Source organism: Pituophis catenifer, unplaced genomic scaffold (assembly GCF_029215685.1).
Source record: "Pituophis catenifer annectens isolate HBS135680 unplaced genomic scaffold, rPitCat1.0.hap2 SCAF_2, whole genome shotgun sequence".
Classification (NCBI taxonomy): Eukaryota; Metazoa; Chordata; class Lepidosauria; order Squamata; family Colubridae; genus Pituophis; species Pituophis catenifer.
Genome location: NW_027256882.1, coordinates 87,610,768 through 87,634,095, shown reverse-complemented (window position 1 = coordinate 87,634,095; position 23,328 = coordinate 87,610,768). Strand labels below are relative to the sequence as shown.

At 38.8% G+C, this 23,328-nt stretch overlaps 1 protein-coding gene across 1 annotated transcript in view; it reads right to left on the bottom strand.

Moving 5' to 3' along the window:
- Window positions 1-23,328, bottom strand: part of MST1R (macrophage stimulating 1 receptor) — a 55,355-nt gene that overhangs the window by 17,691 nt on the left and 14,336 nt on the right. Inside the window, exons 2-11 of the mRNA XM_070933746.1 lie at window positions 21,195-21,383; window positions 20,668-20,793; window positions 19,513-19,683; window positions 15,897-16,075; window positions 10,840-11,014; window positions 9,912-10,057; window positions 7,221-7,382; window positions 6,345-6,438; window positions 3,917-4,144; window positions 2,950-3,096 (exon numbers count right to left, since the gene is read on the bottom strand). Of these exons, the coding sequence (XP_070789847.1) occupies window positions 2,950-3,096; window positions 3,917-4,144; window positions 6,345-6,438; window positions 7,221-7,382; window positions 9,912-10,057; window positions 10,840-11,014; window positions 15,897-16,075; window positions 19,513-19,683; window positions 20,668-20,793; window positions 21,195-21,383 (1,617 nt within the window). The remainder of the gene's footprint in view (window positions 1-2,949; window positions 3,097-3,916; window positions 4,145-6,344; window positions 6,439-7,220; window positions 7,383-9,911; window positions 10,058-10,839; window positions 11,015-15,896; window positions 16,076-19,512; window positions 19,684-20,667; window positions 20,794-21,194; window positions 21,384-23,328) is intronic.

The following is a 23,328-nucleotide window of genomic DNA, read 5'->3' as shown; positions in this document are numbered from 1 at the left end:
CCTTGTAACATCTCCCATCCTTCCCATGTGATCTGAGGGGTGAGTTTACAATTCCCTCAATAGTGGGGGTGAAGAAGCAACAAGGGTGGAGTGCAGTGAATCCACAGTGTTTTTCTGCACTAACCCACTGCCCACATGAAATTGGGATCTGTTTAGGGTTAACTCACCAGCAAGGTGAAGACAAATGCAGAGTGACATGACTACAACGATAAAAATGTAAATGTGAAAAAATGGTGGTTTGGGGGAGATGTCCCCCATAGCCTGTGGCAATTATGTGAGAGGAGGAAACACCATGCCAGCATAGATTAATCCAGAAAAAGTTAAATTGGGTTGCCAGCTGGGCAATCTGGGAGGCGGGTAATGAGGCGATGAATGCATGAGCACTGTTGCTATTTTTCAGTGTGTGCAGAAAGCCAGAGAGCTGGAACTGATTGTGTAACCAAAGATTTTAGTACTCTTTGGAGATTTTCAGGATATTTTCTCCTGACTTGCATCTGTCTAAATTCACATTGCTTGGGAATGTTAAGAATACAAAGTAAATTGAATATAGGAAAGGACTGTAGGGATCTTTAGTGAATCCAGGTTGGAAAAACAGTTTCTGCGTGACAAAACGCATCTAAGCATCAATGCCAAAGGAAGCCAGGAACTGTTCCCAATATTCTGCCATCAAAATGTGCATTTGGTGTGTACATAACTAATACATCCTTTAAAAATTTACCTTAATGGTCAAAATCAATCTGACCCTGAGTGCACAAACTATTAAAAAGTGGAGCCAGTGAAGGAACCAACTTTCTGAATTCCTCTGGGGTCCTTGGTGCTCTCTGAGCTTAGTGGTTTCATTAGACATTTCATTACCAAACTAGGTAACATCATCAATGCTAGATGGAATTCTTCTCCAGAGAAGAGAGAACTTGGGATTGCCCAGAAGACTCCTGACAAATGCTCCTCGTGATGGGACTGTAAATAAGTGGTCTCCAGCAGATTTTAGTGCTCTGAAAATCGGGAAAAACAGTTTTGGCCAAGCCGTGGCTGGATTCACCCATTTTTACTCTTAATCATTTTTATTGGAATTGGCTTTTACATTGGTTTTTAGACACTAAGAACTTTCAAAGGGACAAATTTTATTACACTGGATTTTTTTATGTAATTTTTTTAAAACTTAAAAGAAAAAAATGGAAATAAGCAGCAAAAGGGTGATTAGAATGTTGATTTGGAAGATTTTAAACAGACAAAAATATTTCTTGTTGTTTGTTTAAAATGCTATTAAAATATATGAAGATCTGTGTTTTAAGTGTAAGAAATCGCTTCCTGGGTAATGTTCGGGATGAAAGAAAAACACAATAAGATAAGACCTTGAGGACTGGTTACTAGAGACAATGAGAAGGAACTAGATTATAATTAAAGGAGAACTTCCACTAATACAGAACAAGGAAAAATATTTTAGCTCTGAAAGAATTTAAGGATATTTGGCAACAGTGTGGCCAGAACCTATTAAGTAGACTGTCTGATACAATAAAAATGGCCTTAGAAGAAGAGATAAAAGATGATATAGCTGAAAATCAGGATGCTTTTGATATGGATTTAAAATTGACAGGATATAAGAATGATATTGACAAAGATGTTATACAAAACTAACATATGAAACTGGCTGAGGTTTAAATAGCTAAAAAGGACACACAAATAATCAACCAGAAGAATGACTTGGATACATGGATCTTAACTAAGAAAAGTGAGTTAAAAAAACTATTTTCTTACTCAGGATTTACAATAGAGATGTGCTATATCTATGAAGGAGTTCCTGAGAAAAGAAAATGAAAAAGAAAGAAGAAATCACTTTTGGGACATTACCTAAAAGGAATAATCAAGACCCTTAAAACAAAACTAAGGTTTATTTAAATAAAAATAAATAAAAATAAAAGTGAGTCTTTAATAAAAAGTGAGTCTATTTGATCAAGGTTAGGTTGCATATGATCCTCTCCTTTCTAGCAGCTTTTAATGGGTTTTTCTGAAGGAATAGGCTTTAAAGATTTGTCTACAGATAAGATGGGAAGCAGAAAGTTTTATAGTATTTTTAGAGACAGTGATAAGCTATGATATTATATTTGAGTGGAGATAAAGAAAAGATGACAAGAAATTAATTTGTAGTACACCATTTGAAGGAATTAAAGATTAATATTTTCAGTTTGTTGTTTCTAGTAGCTCTTAATGGATTTTTTTCTTGATTAAGTTTGAATGATGAGATTTCAAAGATTTGTTTATAGATATAAGATAAGGCATGGGAAGAAGAATTTTCTTTACATGGTGACTGCGGTGAGGATTGTGTATGGTAAGCATTGGAAAGAAAAAGAGATACCGAGTGTTGAAGAGTGGATTTTAAAATTGACTGACTTAGCAGAGTTGGCAAAACTTGATTAGAGACAATGGATTAGACAATGTTATTGTAAGAGACCAGAAGCTGTTTGTGGACTTTTTATATCTTAAATACAATAACAGATGGTTAACAGAGGGATTTGAAGATTAGTGTAATGTTTGGGCTAACTTGCTGACTTCTGCCCATGAGTTTTGCAGCTATGGGATAAGTGGATAAGAGTACACTCAGGTAGGCAGGACAGGCTGGGAAGAGCTAGGCCAGTGATGGCGAACCTTTTTGGCACCAAGTGCCCAAACTGGAGCGTCGGAAACCTGAAGACCAGGTAGCTTTGCACATGTGCACTGGCCAGCTGGTCTTCGGGTTTCCGGTGCTCTGATGCGCGCAAAGAGCAGCTGGCCAGCGTGCATGGAAACCACAAGAGCAGCTGGCGACGGTGCGTGTGCCTGCAGAGAGGGCTCTATGTGCCACCTCTGGCACGCGTGCCATAGGTTTGCCATCATAGGGCTAGGCTGAGATTCAAAGGGAGAAAATCAAGTCATAACAATAGTTCCGACTACAAAGATTTTTTTTTCTTATACCTGTACTGGCAAACCACTCCCAGGGATGTTCAGGTGGTTGGGTATTCGGCAGATCACCTGATTCTTCTGTATACTGTGGTAGCAATCTGCACCAGCCACTGACACAGAAATGTTCATGCAGCCTGCCAGAGCATCCAGTCCCTTATGCTGTGCAGAGAAATGTAAAATACTTGATTGTGGCCACGGATCAATCCTGCTCATTAGCATTTTCTACTGGATTTATATCTCAGTTCTACCCAGTGTCCCAAATAATCCTGTGCTGAATTCCACATGCACATACAAAAGAAACAGCTGGTGTTGTAAATTCTCAAAGTACCTTAACTCCCTGCCTCCATTTGCTCGTTCTGTAAGTGAGGTCTTTTCTCACAATTATTTCCCCTTAATATCCACCCCTTGGAGGACTATAAACTACAGTTCTTTCACATTTTATTTAATTAGTTACTCTCGACAATGTGCATTAGGGCTGTGCAGGCATAAAAAATGAACCAAAAGAAGTGCTTCCGATCTCAGAGTCCCTCTGTGTCTTCTCTAAAGCAGCCTAACCTTTTTTAGGGTGCCTCATTGAACTTTAAGGACCGTGCTTAAAGTAGCACCACCTTTTTTCAGGCTTACATAGACACGTCTGAAAAGTTAGGGGTGCTCTGTTCATCCAAGCCTGGAGTATCTCTTCCAAGTAATTTTTGAAAGATGCCAAATTCTAATATATATATATATTTGTATTTATGTGCCAATTTCTACACCGTGAATTGACTTGAACTTTCTAATGTTCATGCAGAAGAGCATTTAAGTGACTTAGCTAGCATAGCCCAAGTTACTGATGCTACAATGTTCATGCAAGCGTACCATTCAAGTGGACAAAGGTGCATACGTCCCAGACCAGCTGAACAGATTTGAATTAGCTCTCATTCTCCCAAGGCTGCAGAGCCTTCCTTGCTAAATTTTTTGGATAGGGAAGCCCCGTACTTACAGTGATCTCAATCTTGTCCTCTCCTCCTTGGAGTACATATAAGTGATCTTCAGAGGGAAAGAGATCAATGACTGGCTTAGGATAGTAGCGGATACGAAATGTCTTCTGGCCCAGAACTCCATCCATCAAGACACTCAAGTTCCCATAAATATTTCCCATTTTATTTTCAGATGGATAATCAGGACTTTGACACACCAACCTATCGGTGGACAGTGGCTTTTCACAAACCTGAAATGACAGAAATCAGAATACTTCCATCTGGCTTCGTTTCATCAAATTAATCCATGCAAATATATCAGCTTATGCAGGAGATTCCATTGTTTGAACAAACATATACAAAATGAAAAAGTTCCATAAAAGGAACTGCTATAGGAAGGTGTTCAGAATTTGAGAATATATCTGAACCTCTAGATTAAAGGAAAATTGTGTGACATAGAATTTCCTTTCCACTTTCCTTTTGGCTGAGTGAGTTTGCTGCCATCCTTGGAGCAGTTATTTAATTACACTGGCAAATTTAAAGGATTGAAAGAAGGCAATTAAAACCATAATTTAAATTTGCCAAGAGAAAAAAAATAAGCCTTATATTTCATTCAGATTTATCGTTGCTACTTAGACTTATAGAACCATCAAGCTGGAAGAGACCTAAAAGGACATTTAATCCAGTTTCTATTCAGTGAGGTATTCACTAATGCATCTCTGACAAATGACCATCTCGTCTCTAAAGGAAGGAGACTTCAGTGGTGGAGAACTATTTACATCTTTCCTATACAATGATGGAAACCCTAATTATTTAGATCATTGATACTGGTTATTGTAAAGGAAAAAAATTAGCATTTACAATGTATACAAACTGATTTAATATACAAATATCAGTCTATAAGAATGAGATGCACTCTTTTTAATAGTATCTTGTACTTTGGTAACTTCTTGGACGTGTGATTCTTGTCAAATCTGTGATATGGATTTTATTCCTCATATAATGGGTGAAAATAATTTCAACCTTCTTAGAGAAGATTTTTTTCAATGTCTCTTCAACTGTGAATTCTCTTCTGAATTTAAGTATGAATCACAGAGTCATAGAATGGGAGGACTGGAGGTGCGTGTATATTGCACATATCATTGTAGAATTACAGAATTAGAAAGAAGCAGTGTCCATCCAAGTTTTTGAAATAGACAAGTAATAGCGGGATTTCTATAGCACAAAGCTATTCTATTTCCATGTCCAATTAAGTTTTTTTCCCTTATCCAAAAGATTTGTAATGTAACACAAAGAATGTTTCAACAACATCCAGTGAGTTTGTTATCTGCTGAACAGATTAATCACAGTTTCAAATGCTACAGAATGAGGTCAATCATTTTATAATGAGTAGAATAAAAGCTAATTCACATGAAGTAAAAAGAATTTTAGAAGCAGCTACAAAAATGAAAATAAAGATGAAATCAAACTATACAGGGATGGGGGGGAAAGTAATAAAAAAGAGAAGTGACAAAATCATTGTACTAAAAATTGAAGAACTTTTAAAAGAAATGTTAAAGATAAAACCAAACATCATCTATACTTGGGGTGTCAGCTACAGCAAGATAGCCTTCCAAGTCCTTAAAAATTATTTAAGGATCGCCTTTATCTTGTACCTTGACACATATACAAACATGTACTTTTCTTGAACAACTTGCTCTTTTCAGTTTCTGAGTGAAATTACCGATATCTCTGCACATCTTGAACTCTAGATGGTTCAGAGTAAGTGAGAACAGTTGTGCAAACTTTGCATCTTCCATTAGTTGGAGAACAAGTATCTGCAAGTGGAATCATGTTCAACTTCTCTAGCTTCTCACTTGTTTTGAGACAGTTAGGATTCTTCATTGTGCAGGGTGTCTATGCACCCAAAGAAAACAAGGGAGATGACATGGAGCAAAGCTTGCTTTCATCATCACTCTTTCATACCATTCTAATCTCAAACTGGATTAGAATGGCCAACTGGGACTCTAGCCATACTGGCTGGAGAATTCTGTGAATTGGTCCACATCTTACAGTTGTCGGGGTTGAGAAAGACTGGTCAAGACTGATTTTCTCCCTATGTATATTATAATTTCTTAAGGCACAAGAGTACAAATTCTTCACCAATTAATCTCTGGGCCAAGTTACTACTGAAAGCACCTACTAAGCCATTTTCTAGCTTTTCCACAGGTAAGGGAATTCTTTACTCCCAGAAAATGTAATAATGACTAAGGCGAAGAAAGCCTTGAATGGTATGCAGAATGCTAGCTACTCATAGTAGTTTTTATATGCAATGCAACCCAAAGCAGCACATTTATTCAGGCAATTTGCCATGAAATCCACAGGGAGTCCCTTTTGAGTAAATAGCTGAAGTCTTCATGAATAAATATCTACAATTCTCTTTCGCTTTTTCTCTCTTCTGAAAATACTCACTTTAGCTTTGCTTTGTACTCCAGCAGACTCAAATTGCAGTCTCATGTTATACACTGAATCCAAATTGGCACCATAAATGTAGATACTGGAGCCCCTGCAAGGAATTGGAAGGATGTGACATAAGAGCAAAGTCGTTCCATTCTATGAGTCCTGCAGTTGCATGTCAGTGATGGGTTCAGATATGAACATTATCCATGAGAAACTGTAATCCTGTATCTAGTTCCTAACATTACAGACCTGCACAGAGTCAGAAGCTCCCACCTTGCTAAAAAACTGATGCATTCCTAACTGAATTCACTGGAAATTGCTTCAGTACAAAGGATGGAGCTGCTGGGAAAACTCTTCTTACTTCCTTTGAATGAGACAGCTGCAGTGAAATCTTATCAATTTTTATTATCCATAAATGTTTATAAAACTGCAGTCTTAAAGGTTCAGGACACTAGAAAACTTAAATGAACAGAGCGCTACATGATTCACAAAATATTAAGATATGGAGACACAAAAAGAAGAAAGGATATGCAACTCAGTAGAAAAAAAATTAATATTCAAAGGAAGTAATTAAATAGTCTAGGTTATTTTTGTGGATATTTTAAAAAACAATCCATAATAAAGATCTGGATTTATTTATTTATTAAATTTCCTGATATGTGAGAGTTTTGCACATTCTTCTGTAATATACATTTATTATACTGGTCGCCTTTTAACTCACATAGCCTTCTCAATGTATGCTTTTAAATATAAATTTATACATCCCACTATTATTATTTTTTTGTACGCAAGTTCCCCAAATATACACCCTTTTTAAAAGTATCTTTTACATGGGAAGAGTAGGATAGCCCTTCAGAAATCTGGGTGCAGAAGAAAAAGGAGACTCACTCATAAGTGCAGTTGGGAGTAATATCATATATCTGGGGGTCTTCTCGATACCAGAAAGGCTGAGGAGAAAGAAATCGCTCTTCATCTATTATCAGAAACACAGATGCATTGGTCAAGTTGCTTGAAGGTGGGGTGGTACAAATTATGGCCTCCTCTCTCTGGCTAGGGAGAAGGGGAAAAAAAGCATGACAAAACTCTCCTTACCAATAGATCTTTTAGTCGTTTTCTCTGCATCAGGCTTTTCCAGAAAACCCCATTCCACATGTCCTAAGACTGCCAGTTCAGAATTCCCAGCAAAAGCAGCTATAAAACCATCCAGTTGGGAATTCGGAGAGTTACTATTCTAATATACATCTGGAGGCACTGTGTTAGAGAATACCGTTCTACATTGTCAACTTTAAGAACGTACTAGACAACCCATGATCCATTGGGTCATCGCTTCAGAGATATTTATTTATGTAAAAAGGAAAAAAAAATTAAAATTAGCTGAGTAAGTTTAATGGTATTTGCTATCTGATGAAGACTGAAGGATTTAAGGGTTCAGTACCAGGTTAAGGATACTGGGGACCTTGTCTTGTCCTATAATACTGTTGGAAGAAATATCCATCTTGGAACTATTTCCAAGTGGGGACATTTGGAGACATGGTGGCTGATTGGAAAGATGATTTTTTAATGGTAGACAGGACCACATGGTTTGAGGTCCTGGGCAAAAAAAGCATGCCTGAGAGAGACAGAGAGAGAGAGAGAGAGAGAGAGAGAGAGAGAGAGAGAGAGAGAGAGAGAGAGAGAGACAGAGAGAGAGAGAGAGAGAGAGAAAGGTTTATACCCTCTGTTTGGCTTTGAATTTGAGCTTGCGTTCTGATTGGTTGTCAGACTCCCATGGGGCCATGCACTTTGTAGGTTGTCTGTGTCCCAGGCTTGGTTGAGCCTTGCTGTGTAATGTAATGAAGGTGCTTTGGGCAATTCCTATTATGGCTCTGCTTGAAGGAGAGAGATCTTTGTTATATAGAATAGACTGGTCCAGGCCTTAATGGCCCATTGACAAAGGTGGGGGGGCTGAGTTTCTGCCTCCCTTTTAGGGGAAATATTCTGCCCTTTTAATATTTCCTAAAATATCTCATTTTCCTAAGAGAAGGGTGGGTGCTAACTTCCTACAATACCATCTCATATAGGAAGCACTCTACATATTTCTATCTAACTAGCGTAACAGTATTAGAGGACCTTACCCAATAAACTTTGGGAACAGCATAGAACTTAGAAAGCTGTGTAATTGGTAAGCCTGCATAAAGAGGCATGCCTTATAAAGAGGCATGCCTTGCAAAGCTGCCTTCTTCTCGCCTCCTATGAATGCAACATCAGACTGTTATCTTCATGACAGTAGCAAGACCCACATTCTTTAGTATATATAATCCTCTTGGTATCCAAAGGAAACCCTGAAATGTATGCCATTATTCTCCAGTTGTGCTGGATTCACTCAAGGATAAACACATTCAGATTTCCCCATGATTATAGAATAGGAAGAGTCACACTATCGCAATAACATGAAGGGATTATTTACAGGGTATCTGTGCCCTTGATAAGATAATATCTATATGTAAATATACTTGGTTTCTGTACCTTTGAGAAGCTACTGCTTTTCCCACGATTAGCCTAGGCAAGCGTTTATGAAAGAATGAATTGATCTGTGCCTTCCCCCCATCCCCATAAACTAGGCTATGTTCTTAGAATACAATGTGATGAAATCTTATAAGGACTGGGTTGCCTGTCATTTGGGCTCCTGGCTTTGTTAAGAACTTGGTGATCATTGTATTTCTTTGCTAGTTTAATAATGAAACCAGTACTTGGATAAGTTTTTATTTTTGTTTTGTTTTCTGTATCTTGTTTCAGCTCCCTAGATCTAGTTTTTCATTTCTTCTGCATTAAGGCAACCCCCCTCCCGCCCCCAGTTATATGAAACATTCTGAGTAATAGTTGATTGCTAATTAGTATGAATGATTACTTCCTCATTACAACAAACACTGTGCAATTCACTTGCTTTCCTACCAGAAACTGAGACTATGACTTATTTGGAAAGAATGAGACATGTAGGAGCAGTCATTATATTATAAATATAAAAATCCAGAAAAGAGCATACTATTCTATCATTAGATGTTAGATAATTTTAATGATATTTCAAAGTTAAATACTGTCCACGTTTAGGTATTCAAAAAATGCAGCAATTTCCTATTCCAACTATTTCCTTTCTTGGGATAATATAAATGCAGTTTAGAGAGTAAAGAATCCTGATCACTATTGCCACAACACAGCATAGACAATGTCTTGATTAGGGTTTCCATACATGGGTTGCAAGAATCCAGGATAAATGTTAGATGCAAGTAAACATTTCTTTCTGCACTCCCTGGGACCATCTAATGCGGGTCTATTTTTCCCCCAGCTCAAGTATGGATGTCCTAACCAGAAGAATCCAAGTGTTTCTAACCTTGAAGGGCCCAGTGAATTGCCAAGAAGTTTTTCTAGGTTCAGAATCTTTGCAAAAAGATGTCACACCTATCAGTTGGGTTTTAAAAACTAATCTAATTCAAAATTATGGCTACAGCTTTTATAACTCATTCCTCTACACTGAATATCCCATAGCCTTTCGATCCCGTTTTTATACACTGAAGCAAGAAGACAGCATTCTGTTTGTCATACCTTTTCTCACTGTCCACAGGACAATCTAGATTATTAATCATCACTTTCCTTGTGCCTCCCACAAAAAGGTTTTGTCCTCGGATAAAGATCTCTGTTCCTCCAGCCATTGGACCATAGGCAGGGTGAATGGAAGTTATGTTTGGCAGCTGTTGATGGTGAATAGAACAAACAGTAACACAATGCTCATTGCTTTGATGTAACCAAATATTTATCTGATTACAACATTATTATTAAAACCACTGAATTTACCTAATACTCGTAGTGTCAGACTTCGATGCTATCTCAAAATAAATGCATTTCCAAACTGCCAATCTTTAAGGAAATTTTCTCTTTATTCGAGTACAGCAACCGGATCATGACTTGTGCGGTCAGGACTGACCTTTGCCCCCCAATCCCTCCCTTTCCGATCCCCAATTCTCTGCTTCTCATTGGCTATCTTCCAAGTCACTCTCCTGACTTCTTTTCTCCTCAGTTCACAGGAATGTTCCCCCCCTCTTCATTTCCAAGGAGAGCGAGCTTCAAAGGGATTTAGCAGGCAAAAGTTCAGGCTTTATCTCCCTTTTCTATGTCAGCGCTGAGACGCTGACACGTAGAACATTAAATCTTCTGCATATGTCCAATTATGGTTTACAGTCAAGACATTATAGTTTGAGCATTTTGGATAAAATTATAGGTAAACCCAGAAATTCTGCAATGCCAACACCCAACATTCCCAGTCTAACAGGCATTATGGGAATGATAGCTTAAAATGTTGAGGCTAGAAACTCCATCTATTTTTTTCTCCACTGACCTGTATCTACATCTGCTACAGAGCTTAACACTATCCATTGCTGAATGTCAGCGCATATCAGAAAATATTTATTACATCAATGGCAATTTATTGTAAGAAAATTAGCAGATACTTAAGGAGTAACTATATTAAACTCACCATAAATGTAAAACCACTGACAATTGAGGAGCCAGTGATATAAAATGGGCTTGTTGCATTCTCTATAATGGTCAGATTAATCTGTTGTGGTTCCATGACCTTCTCGATTCCCTTCGGTGACAAGATGCAGACAAGAACTTCAGCAAAATCCTTCCACTTTGGCACTTGGCTATACCTGGAAAGCAGGTAGTGTGAAGAAAGGACAAGGAAAATACCAATTATGATAACCTACTACAATCTGAGGATTCTTCAGCAGCAAGCAATAATACCCTTTTCATAAATTGTGTACTATTAATTGGTAACTAACCTTGAGCTTAGCCTAAGATTACTAACTTTGGAATGATGTGCTCTAATCAGGTAGTAGAAATAGTGGAAAAGTCACCTCGTTCCATTCCTAGCTGGTACCAGGTATGTACTATTTGACTGTTGTAGAAAGGAACAACTTCACAGAACATTAAAGCCTTACTGCAGGAAAGGATAGTGGGGGGGGGACAGGGAGGGCTAGGAATCCAGTTTAAAGTGATGTGTCAAGGGTCACATACCAAATGTAGGCTGAGCCAGAAGAAAACTCAAATACTCCTGTGTGTCAGTGCACAGCATATACCATCTAGTCAATGGTTCTAATCAGTAGTGTGGAGATGCTAGCATAAGCATAAGCATAAGCTAGCATAAGCATAAAATGAGCACATCTGGAGTAAAACTGAGTTGTGGCTGCACTTGCAGCATTCTGTCCAAAATGTGTCAAAACTGACCAGTACTGTCTTTATGATTAGCAGGGGATTCTGCATATGACATGGGTATGACCAGAGGTGGTAACTTAGTCTATATCAAAAACCCTTGACTGCCCAAAGCCATAACAGATAGTGGAGCTGAACATTTATGGGCCTATCTGGTGACAGCCCTGGCTTATGGATATTGTGATTTGAATTGTAACAGGGGATTACGATGATCTCATTTTACAATTCAAAAAGAAAGGAAGGAAGGAAGGAAGGGAGGGAGGGAGGGAGGGAGGGAGGGAGGATGGTTTTCTGTGAAATTAAGAAAAAATAAAGCTGTAATAGAACTAAATAAAGGTAGTTTGATCTTCTAGAGTGAAGCTGATAAATAAACGCAGGAAAGTAAGGAATAATAGAATTTGTGAGAGCACAAAGCAGACAAAGTAATAGAAAACAAAAAAAGCAAAAGTACTCTGGGACTTTAGCATTCAAACAGAGGCTTATCTGCCACATAACACCCCAGGCGTAGCAACACCCCAGATGTAGTGTTGATAAGAAAGACAAAAAAAGTCTAGATAGTAGATGTTGCAATGCCTGGAGACAGAAGAATAGAAGACAAAAAAATTAGAGAAAAATCACAAAATACAAAGACCTGCAAACAGAAACAGAATGACTGTGGCAAAAGAAAGCAAGGATAGTACCAAAAGTAATAGATGCGTTGGACAACATCATTCTAAAATAATGCAGTCTAGGAGAAAAGACCCTATTAAATAACATAATCAGATGGCTAAGGTCCATGACCCTACGCCTCATATCAGCAGCTGTGCCCTGTAATAGAGAGACTGGTAATGACATTCCATAGTTCTCTCATACATTCCATATATCCCCTCTCATTAAGTCTACTTTGTACTAGCATTCCATTAATTCCAGATTCTCTTGTCTCAATCAGGTATGGTTTGTTCCAAGAGCCCACTTATCATCAAATTGTCCTGGTTCCTCAAAATCTGACATAGATTTTGTTAATCTGGGCAATATCTATGCCAACATGACTTTCCTATTACATGTTACTCTCAATTTGAGATAAGTACTAAGGGGTTTTTGCCCAAGGACCCCTATCAGATAAGGAATTCTTGTGGCAGTATCGGTAATGTGCATGTATATGTATTGCTTAGGATGCCATGAGGTTGGCTGAGAACATTTGATTGATGTCCTGCAAATGTTAGACTGTTCGATGCAACAAAGAGTATGAATCTGAAAAGTATGTTTGGAATTGCCAAAAATATTTCTCTTCAAAAACTTAACAAGCTGTAGACCCATTTAGCTTTAGAGATTAAATGACATTAGACACCTTTCAGTTGAAAATTTCTAAGAGTTGGAAATAAATTTTCACAGTAAAGGACTTAGATTCACACTACCAGATGGTGAGATTTCTGAAATAGTCCCAACTTCAGGTCTAGATCTCCAATGTTCTACAATTGACACAGTTTCCATCTTTTCCAGTGAAAAACAAAGGACCACAGTGGGAATAGCAGTGATGACTTCCATTACAGCACAGATATAATAGGAATTCTCAAATTTGTAAATAATCAGTAGGGTTGATTGATGATTATATAAAGCAGTTGATCAATTCAAAGTTTATAAAGCATTTGGGATCACTGCTGGATATAGAAAACTGAATGGCTTATAGCAGAGCATGATGGTTGTAAGGTATTATTTCTTTGAAAAGACTATTGCTCCATGTAATCATTATAAATCCTCGATGATAATGGTTTCACATATCAAACATGCCCTCAACCTCAACACTATGGATCTGCCCAGGGGTGGGTTCTACTTACCTTTACTACCGGTTCGCAAGGGGGCCACAAGCATGCTCTTCTGCATGCACAGAAGATCCCTGATGACATTGGGGTCGGTGGGCAGAGCGTCCCGCCGGTTTTCTACTGGTTCTATAGAACCGGTCTGAACTGGGGGCAATCCAGCACTGGATCTGCCCCACTAAAACTCTACATATTATATTTAGGTTCATGTTACCCCTTTTGAAAGAAACCTGTCTCATCATTGGTTTCTTGTTTTATTCTGTTTTTTTTTTTATTGCAGGTCAACACTTACTATGGTGAATATGTACTGGGTTATAGAGGGTCACCTCTAACAATTCTTTGCACTTTTAGTGAACAGTAGAAACTGCTACTCATTTCCGCTCTGGGAAAATTGCCAGTGTGTAACCTCTGACACATAGAAATGTCTCCTGGCCTGATTTCCACATGAGGACTATAAGGCTGCTCTGGCACTGCAACATTAAGCTTCAGACTTCAACTCATAACTTCTCCCAGGCAGAAATGTTTAAGAGAATGAATTCCAGAAAATCCCTTTTCCTAATCCCAATTTCGTTTTTTGTATATGTGCACATAAACAGATAAAAATGAGCAAAAATGCATACTTGTTTAAAAAAGTGCATCCTTCAAAGTGCATGTACTTATTCTTTTGATATGTTTTGCTTCGTAACTGAAAGAGTACAGATATACTGGAAGAGACAGCGAGAAGAAAATGCATAAGACAAAAAGGAAAGGTTGGGCTGGGAATGGCTGGCCCAAATTTTCCCAATAAACTTCCATGGCTGAAGGGGGGAGGGGCTAAAACCTAAGTCTATCTGGTCCTAATTGGACATCTTCAATGACTATACCGTGGTGTATATGAGCCGTGGTGGTGCAGTGGTTAGAATGAAGTACTGCAGGCTAATTTTGCTGACTGCCGACTGCCAGCAGTTCAGCAGTTCAAGTCTCACTGGTTCAGGGTTGACTCAGCCTTCCATCCTTCCAAGGTCAGTAAAATGAGGACCCAGATTGTTGGGGGCAGTATGCTGACTCTTAGAGAGAGCTATAAAGCTCTATGAAGCAGTATGTAAGTCTATTGCTATATACCCCGATTCTCTTGTTGGCTTTTATATTCTATACTCTACAGTACATTCAATGAGATCCTGCATGTTTTAGATTAATACATTTTAAAAAGAGTTATGTTTTATTTATACTGCACTTCCTATCTAATGGTGCTTGGGGAATTATGAAGAAAACAACACAGACCCAATAAAAGCCCATTAAAACTGAGTGGCTGCAAAATTGTCATAATCAGTGGAAAGACAGACTCACACCTCCAGGGCAGATCTGCACAGCTCTGCCTTTTCCAGCACCTGTCCTTTGGCAGAGAATCCAGGGGCTTTATTTGGGCTTTCTTTTATCAAGGGAAATACGGCAGACTTCTCATAGCCATGGTAACATGGTAGCGGAAACGTATTATGTCACAAGTTGCTCTGCTCTGACCACTGAGCCCAGGTGTCCACAAGGGAAGCAAGGAAAAGCCAGTGATGACACATGTAAACCCATCATGCAAATGGTGCAACTTTTGCACTAGCATCAGATATCAAGATGAAAGCACACAATTGTGTCATTTGATGTCACTATGCACACATTGTCAATAGCATAGCATAACACAGCATAGCATAGCATAGCATAGCATAGCATAGCATAGCATAGCATAGCATAGCATAGCATAGCATAGCATAGCATAGCATAGCATAGCATAGAATTTTATTGGCCAAGTGTGATTGGACACACAAGTGCATACACTCTCAGTGTACATAAAAGAAAAGATACGTTCATGATCAAGAATCATAAGGTATCACACTTAATGATAGTCATAAGGAACAAATAAGCAATCAAATCATATTAGGAAACAGTCAATATAAATTGTAAGGATACAAGCAACAAAGTTACAGTCATACAGTCATAAGTGGGAGGAGATGGGTGATAGGAACAATGGGAAGATTAATAGTAATGCAGACTTAGTAAATAGTTTGACAGTGTTGAGGGAATTATTTGTTTAGCAGAGTTTGGGAAAAAACTGTTCTTGCATCTAGTTGTTCTGCTGTGCAGTGCTCTATAGGGTCGTTTTGAGGGTAGGAGTTGAAACAGTTTAGGATGTGAGGGGTCTGTAAGGATTATGCATCCTCGCGGCTTGTGATGGATGCCACACTACCAAACTCTACTCTGGTCCACTGACAAGCCCTGTGACAGATGCTCCTTGGGGAATTGATATAGATATTTTAGAAAAGGGAAATGTAGATTCCCTGGATTCATTTTCCCTCCTGCCAAGCGAAGAAGTTATATAATTGACAAACAATACCCATCTCCATGTTTTATTCCCCCCCCCCCCACTTTCCCATGTATGTATGCATGAAGTTAATTTGAAGAAATTCTTTTGTGAATGTTGGTATATGAGCATATGCATGAGACAGAGTTAGGCAGAAACCAAGTGGGGAGAAAGAAGGGAGGCAGATTTTCTTCTTACCGGTTTGCTAAGCTCTCTTCAAATAGCACCCAGCAGGTCCTCTCTCCTACTGTAATCAAGTAGTCCCCAGGGCCTGAGTGCGAGTCAGCAGTGCCAGAGAAATATGGACGAGACTGAAACCCCCTGCCGCAGAGAGTCAGCTTGGTGCTGCCATACAGAGGTGCGTTTCTGGGATGAAACTGGGAAAGCAGATAATAATTATCATCAAGATTCAGAATCAGAAGAGAGCTGGAAGGGACCTTGGAATTCTTCTAGTCCAGCCTCCTGCTCAAGCAGGAGATCCTATACCATTTCGGACAAGGGATTGTCCGGTCTCTTCTTAAAAACCTCCAGTGATGAAGCACCCACAATGTCTAAAGGCAAGTTGTTCCACTGGTTAATTGCCCTCACTTGTTTTCTTCTGCTCTGGTCATGATCAATTATCATTGTCAAACAGTCCTAAAATCTCACTATCTCCTGCTGAAATGTTAAATATTATGCCTCAAACTCAGTTGGAAGCAGCAGTTAAAAGGGCAGATGTATTTCTGCACAGAGAGAAAGTCCAGAGGAAATGACAAACTTTCTCCATATACCCTGTCTATCCAGTTATTGTGAAAGCTGGGCTATGATGCAATTCATTGGAAGAAACTGTCGTTATCACTTGCAATGGGGGAAGCTTGTATTAGTAAAACAAAACAAAACCAGAACGATTCAAGTTGATGCAGATAGAAATTGTGACCTGAGGCCATATCCCAGGTCGGTTTAATGACAACTACATATTTTTAAAGACAGGCTAGTATCAATGCTGCTGCAGATCAAATCAGCAAGAAATGACTATGCAAAAGAACTGCCGATTAGTCATGGAACAGACTTTAAACAAAGACGTTTCTCTCCTGCACATGCATGAGTATCAACATAGCCCCACCTGAATTTGAATTCTATTGCTATATTCAACCTAGAACTAAGGAGAAATTTCCTGACAGTGAGAACAATTAATCAGTGGGACAACTTGCCTCCAGAAGTTGTGAATGCTCCAAAACTGGAAGTTTTTAAGAAGATATTGGACAACCATTTGTCTGAAATGGTATAGGGTTTCTTGCTTGAGCAGGGGGGTTGGACTAGAAGACCTCCAACAGAGTCCTTTCCAACTCTGTTGTTCTCTTCTCTTCTAAATAAAATTCTCAACTAAAATTTGATTCTACATAAAACACTCTTTGTCTTTACTTTTATATAAAAAGGTTAGCTGTCCAAAGAAACAGAAAGTACAAATCATATAATACTTTTCTTTTTATCAATCTACTTTAAGAAATATACAAGTGATCTAGACATTTCAGTGGTTTCCTCTATTGCACAATTTAAATAATTTAGTTAATGGGCCCTTCGCGATTACTGTATATAGTATGTGAAGGTGAAAGTTTACTAGATTAAAATTTGTTTGGCTAAAGATTAACTCATTTTATTACAGACTACGACTAGTGGCGCAAACAGATAAAGCTACAGAAAAACTGCTTGAAACTGACTAGCAAAAGCTGTATCCATGCAACAATCTTTTGGTGCACAGTACCTCTCTTTTGGTGCAAAGCTTTTTAAAGTAAAGATTGCCTAGTTTCAAATAGCCACCGAGCCTTAATTTTTTTTTTTGCACTTGGAAAGACAGCAACTAAGAGAACAGTTATAGTTTCCTATTGCCTGCCAAGAAAAAGTCAACACCAAGACTCATTCGTTTTTATGACTGCAATCCATTGGCAGCAATTATAATTTCTTATGTAATAGGCAACTCATACAAGTTTCTAAAAGATGTAAAGATTATGAATGTAACTTTAGGATAAGCAGAGAGCTGGCCAAGTTTGTAGATGAAAATATATTATTTAAATGTCAAAGAACACATCTGATTATGAAAACTTCCAAAAAGGTTCCATTTAAACTAGTACAAAGAATGCTGATTTCACAAATGCACTAATGGAATCCGAAGTATCTGTAAATACCCAGGGAAAGAATTTTGGAAGTCAAAGTGGATTTTGTAATGAAGATGTCAATTTCATGTGTAGCAGTTGTAAAAAGAACAAATTTCACATCCCTCATTATTAGAAAAAAGTTTGAAAAAAGAAAAGTCAGCACCATCATGGCCTTATAGAAATCTATGGTATGCTTATATCTGAGCTACTATATACAGTTTCAGTGGTAGCTATTGAGAAATATTGCAAAGGAGCTGGAAAAAGTGCAGAAGAGAGCAATCAGAATGATTGTGTATCTTAAGAGGAGAGATTAGAGGATTTGGGATTCTTTGGAAAAACATGGACTGAGTGAGAACATGACTGAAATTATACACTCCTTAAAACATTAAGATCAGTGAAATTTCAGAATAGACATTAAAAGCTTCTCCCCCTCCCCAGTCGTGCATAATTATTCTTCCACAAGACATCAGGGATGGCCACTAACTTGGATGGCTTTGAAAAGAATTGGATAAATTCATAGAGAACAACTCTGTCAGGAGTTCAAGAGATCAATGTTGTCTTCAGGCTGCTGGCAGAGTACTTCCAAATGCTAGTTATGATAGGAGAGGAATACATTATGTCTCCATCTCCTATTCATGAACATTCCATAAGGTGGACTAAATTGAGCAGAACTTGGATTGGTTCTGTTGTTATGTTCTATTGTAATATTTAAAATTTTTTAATTTGTACTAAATTTATGAATGTTTATACCTTACATCAGGGTGTCAAACCCGCGTCATCACAGCATCATCATGTGACGTATCATGACCTTTTCCCCCTTTGCTAAACTGGGCATGAGCATGGCTAGTGTATGACACAAATGGCCCACAGGCCACAAGTTTGACAGCCCTACTTTAGATTAATATACAGTCCATTACATTGGATTTCATACCTTACTATTGGAAAACGGCCAGCCAGACAAGGAGGAGGGATCAAGCAGGGAATTACCGGTAGTCCTGAGTCATTGCACAGCCGCAAGAAATCCAGAACTGACCTACCCACTCCTTCACCAAGCTCCATGGAACCTTATCTATCTGTTCCCAATGGAAGATAAGCAGTCTGGGGAGATTAATATCAGGCGAAGTGACCAGATCCACACATGTAGAGTTCAAGCTAACTCCTGTATTACAGAAAGAACACAATCAATGTGTTCTGTTCAATGAATTCTACATATGTGGATTTGGTCACTAACATCTGACACATTATTCTGTACCTTATATTTAGAGAAATTAATTCTCTCCTTTGACAAAGTTACAGAACATCTACAATGTACTAGAGCCAATTGTAGCAGAAGCGAAAGTGGAGAAAATTCAGAAGGAAGATAAAGGTTCTTTATGATTTGAATCCCAATCATCATAAAGGAGAAAGAAGAAGGAAAGCAAAGCAAATAATCCAACATTTTAGCCGTGAAGTTCAAAAGGAAAGCATTTATCCAAAAGCACAGGTATTACAGCTCTCAGGATGTGTTTCATGACTTTAAAAAGACCATTTAACAAAAATATTGAAACAGACATTTAACAAAGGAAAGTAAATTGAAATAAATCCCCAATACCAAATGACTTGATCAAGCATGGCTGTAATGGGTACTAGTCACTCTATTGGCATACTATTGGCTAATATTGTATAGTGAGAAATTTGCATACATCAGTGAGGACTGGAGGGCAGCTCTCTTGGTTCCATTGTTTCTTGCATTCCCCCTGACGGGTACATGAATCTCCGCACCAGCCACATTGCATGAAACGCTCTGCTTTCAGGCAGCTGAGGCACGTTAGGAAGTGGAGGCAGCCTGGACCAGTTTGGTTTACCCGGAATATCTGCAAAATGAACAAAAAATATCAAGATAAGTGACAAAAGGATTAACAGTCTTTTTCCCACAGCCCTAACTGGAGCTAATGCCCCAATCTATGAAAGTGTTTTTAAATCTTCCATCCGCCATAGGAACATTCCATAGAATGTTTTATAGCAGAAAAAAAAATATTTAAAATGTAAATATAATTTACTTCCACAAAGGCATGCCTGAAATATATATCTGGTATGCTCCCTGCCTATAGCTTGAATCAAAACAGCAGAGACACTGGCTCAAGATAGTCCAGGCTTCAGAAAAAAGGGTCATGGGTTCTCTGTAATTCTACCCAGAACATGGCTAAAAAATTAACTGGCAATGGATCTACAATGGAAATGGTGCCTTGCATTAAATTGATCTGTTTTGGGACCAGAGCAACACTTCAGTATCTCATGCCATTTCCAGTTCAGAAGATTTATTTCCAGAAACTTCCAATCTATTTCTGGAATGACTAGTTTGGAAGGAGGTTCTGCATGACTAGGAGAAAAATGGAATATTCTGGAATTCTCTGGGATGTTCCATCCTTTCTTTAACTGGATGGACATCATCCCAGTTTAGTATGTACAAATTCAATCATTATGATCCTGAGGTGGAAGACACCTTCTATCTTAATGTAACAAACAAGGTCCTTTTTTTTTCTGAAAAGCTCACATGAAGCAGGGCAACAAAAACATCAACGACAAATGCTTAGAGTAGATTCAGGAAGCAAATAAGAGATTTTCCTGAGCTACATTCTGAACTAGTACAGAAAATCTCTGTCAATAGGTTTTGCTGAACTTACATATTAGGCACTGAATCTAGACACTAACAGCCTTTGAGATTTGCTTGTAATGTAAAATCAATGCATCTTCTGAATAATCCTCCTCCTCCCAGAAATAAAAGGATCAATAATCCTACATGGTATGTCTCAGTCCAAAGCAGACTCAGTCTCCCTTGAGAACTCAACATGCCTCACCTCATTTCCTGTGGCAAAGAACAAAGAGTGATGCAGCTTGCCAATTTCTCTCAGCACTGGCAGTTTCTCTCCCAAAGAGAAGTTGGCCATTTCAGCCTTGTAGAAACTGGATCCATCAAGAACCATCTAGGAACACAAACATACGCACACACAGAAATTTCCATCAAGAGTTGTCCATTAGAGATTGTGATTATAAAAGAATGTTGTGACTACATTTCCAAATTTATCTATGTCTCTGCTCAGAAGCATGGGAAACTGAAAATATAGTTCTTCCTATCACTACAAATCTGATTTCCAACAACTCCAATTTAATTGCTAGCAACCATTTTCCATGCTTTTAATAATTTAGTTTTTCTGATCCATGAAGAATTCAATTCAATAGCAACTTCTGAAAAGACTACAGGGATCACAAGCTAGGATCAAGGAGATGACATATGCAACCTGGAAATTTTCAGATTGTGTACTTCTAATATAAACATTTGAGGTAAATTCATTGTATATGGCAAAGAGCTAGAGCTTTAACTAACCTGTAAAACACGTCCTTCAGATGTGCCTAAATGAGCCACAGTAAGTTCCCCTATTGCAGTTACAAAGATAGAGGTCAGCAATACATCAGACATACGTCCTTGCAGGAGGTCCAGTTTGAAACCATCCATAGCAATAAAAGTAGGTTTTTTCAAGCAGCTGACGTCCACGACTGGGCCTGAGAGATTCATCTGTCATGGCAAAGATAAAAAAAAGAGTTCAAACACCAAAGAAAGGACACCAAGAATTCAAAAGACCATTGTGTGTGTGTGTGTGTGTGTGTGTGTGTGTGTGTACACACATACATAGACACACCAGTGGTGGGTTTCAAAAATGTTTACTACCGTTTCTGTGGGTTGGCTTGTGGGCGTGGCATGGCTTGGTGGGTGTGGCTTGGTGGGCATGGCAGGGGAAGGATACTGTAAAATCTCCATTTCCTCCCCACTCCAGGAGAAGGATACTGTAAAATCCCCATTCCCTCCCCACTCCAGGGGAAGGTTACTGTAAAATCTCCATTCCCTCCGCACTCCAGGGGAAGGATACTGTAAAATCCCCATTCCCTCCCCATTCCAAGGGAAGGATACTGTAAAATCCCCATTCCCTCCCCACTCCAGGAAAAGGATACTGTAAAATCTCCATTCCCTCCCCACTGCAGGGGAAGGTTACTGCAAAATCCCTATTTCCTCCTGATCAGCTGGGACTTGGGAGGCAGAGAATAGATGAGGGTGGGGCCAGTCAGAATTTTTACTACTGGTTCTCCAAACTACTCAAAATATTTGCTACGGGTTCTCCAGAACTGGTCAGAACCTGCTGAAACTCACCTCTGACACACACACACACACACACACTTAAAAATAGGGCTCATGCAATGTTGATTTTGTATAGAAGAGGGTGTGGGAATCAGGGTCTTATGTGAAAAAAGGACCCCTTCTGGATATGAAATTCTGAACATTTTATCTGTTGGGATTCCCAATTTTATCTATTGTACTTCAGTGCCATTTCTGTAAAGGCCAGAGAAGGTATAAGCACTTGAAATTCTAATTATTCCGGAGGGCTATACCAGTGAGGAAGTAATAAAGATCAAGTCTGTATATTTTCAAATTGGGTTTTGTGGAAGCACAGGTTTCTACAATCACTTGAACAGTTTCCACGAGAGACTAAAAACAACTTAAAAAGTATCAGATAGGATACATATTCAGTCATCTGTTCCCACCTCAGTATTGCTCTTCCCATTTCACTGGCTGTATATAATCGGCCTTTGCAAGCAGTCCATACAAGAGGTGCTGGCTAGCTCTCTAACGATCAGTCAAAACTTGTCTTCCCAAGATCTTATTTTCTTCTGTTCAATTATGTTTGATTCTTGGAGACCGCCCAGACAAGTTCCTGCAGTTCTTGTCCCAAGTGCACACACCCAAAACTTAACTTCCTGCCTACCCCTCAATTCTAACAAACATCTACCCAGGTAGCCCATGCTTTCCAAAAAGCAGCTGAAGGACTTGAAAGCAGAAAGAACTACAAAATTGTTGTTGTTGTTGTTAGTTGCGAAGTCATGTCCTACCCATTGCGACCCCATGGACAAAGTTCCTCCAGGCCTTCCTGTCCTCTACCATCCTCTGGAGTCCATTTAAGTTCATGCCTACTGCTTCAGTGACTCCATCCAGCCACCTCATTTCTGTCGTCCCATTCTTCTTTTGCCCTCAATCTTTCCCAGCATTAGGCTCTTCTCCAGTGGGTCCTTCCTTCTCATTAGGTGGCCAAAGTATTTGAGTTTCATCTTCAGGATCTGGCTTTCTAAAGAACAGTCAGGGTTGATCTCCTCTAGGACTGACCGGTTTGATCGCCTTGCAGTCCAAGGGACTCGCAGGAGTCTTCTCCAGCACCATAGTTCAAAGGCCTTAATTCTTTAGCACTCAGCCTTTCTTATGGTCCAACTTTCACAGCCATACATTGCAACTGGGAAAACCAAATCTGTTAGGAGTTTCTAACTTGCTTAGCAGCACAAAAGCAGTCATGGTGAAGCCCTCTGTTCCTTTCTGTATTCTATGTTGTAATTTATATTTGCATGAATACATGTGCACATCCCTAAAAGGTCTTCTTAATTATCAAGATGGCATCCTGTGCTAATCTATTTAGAAT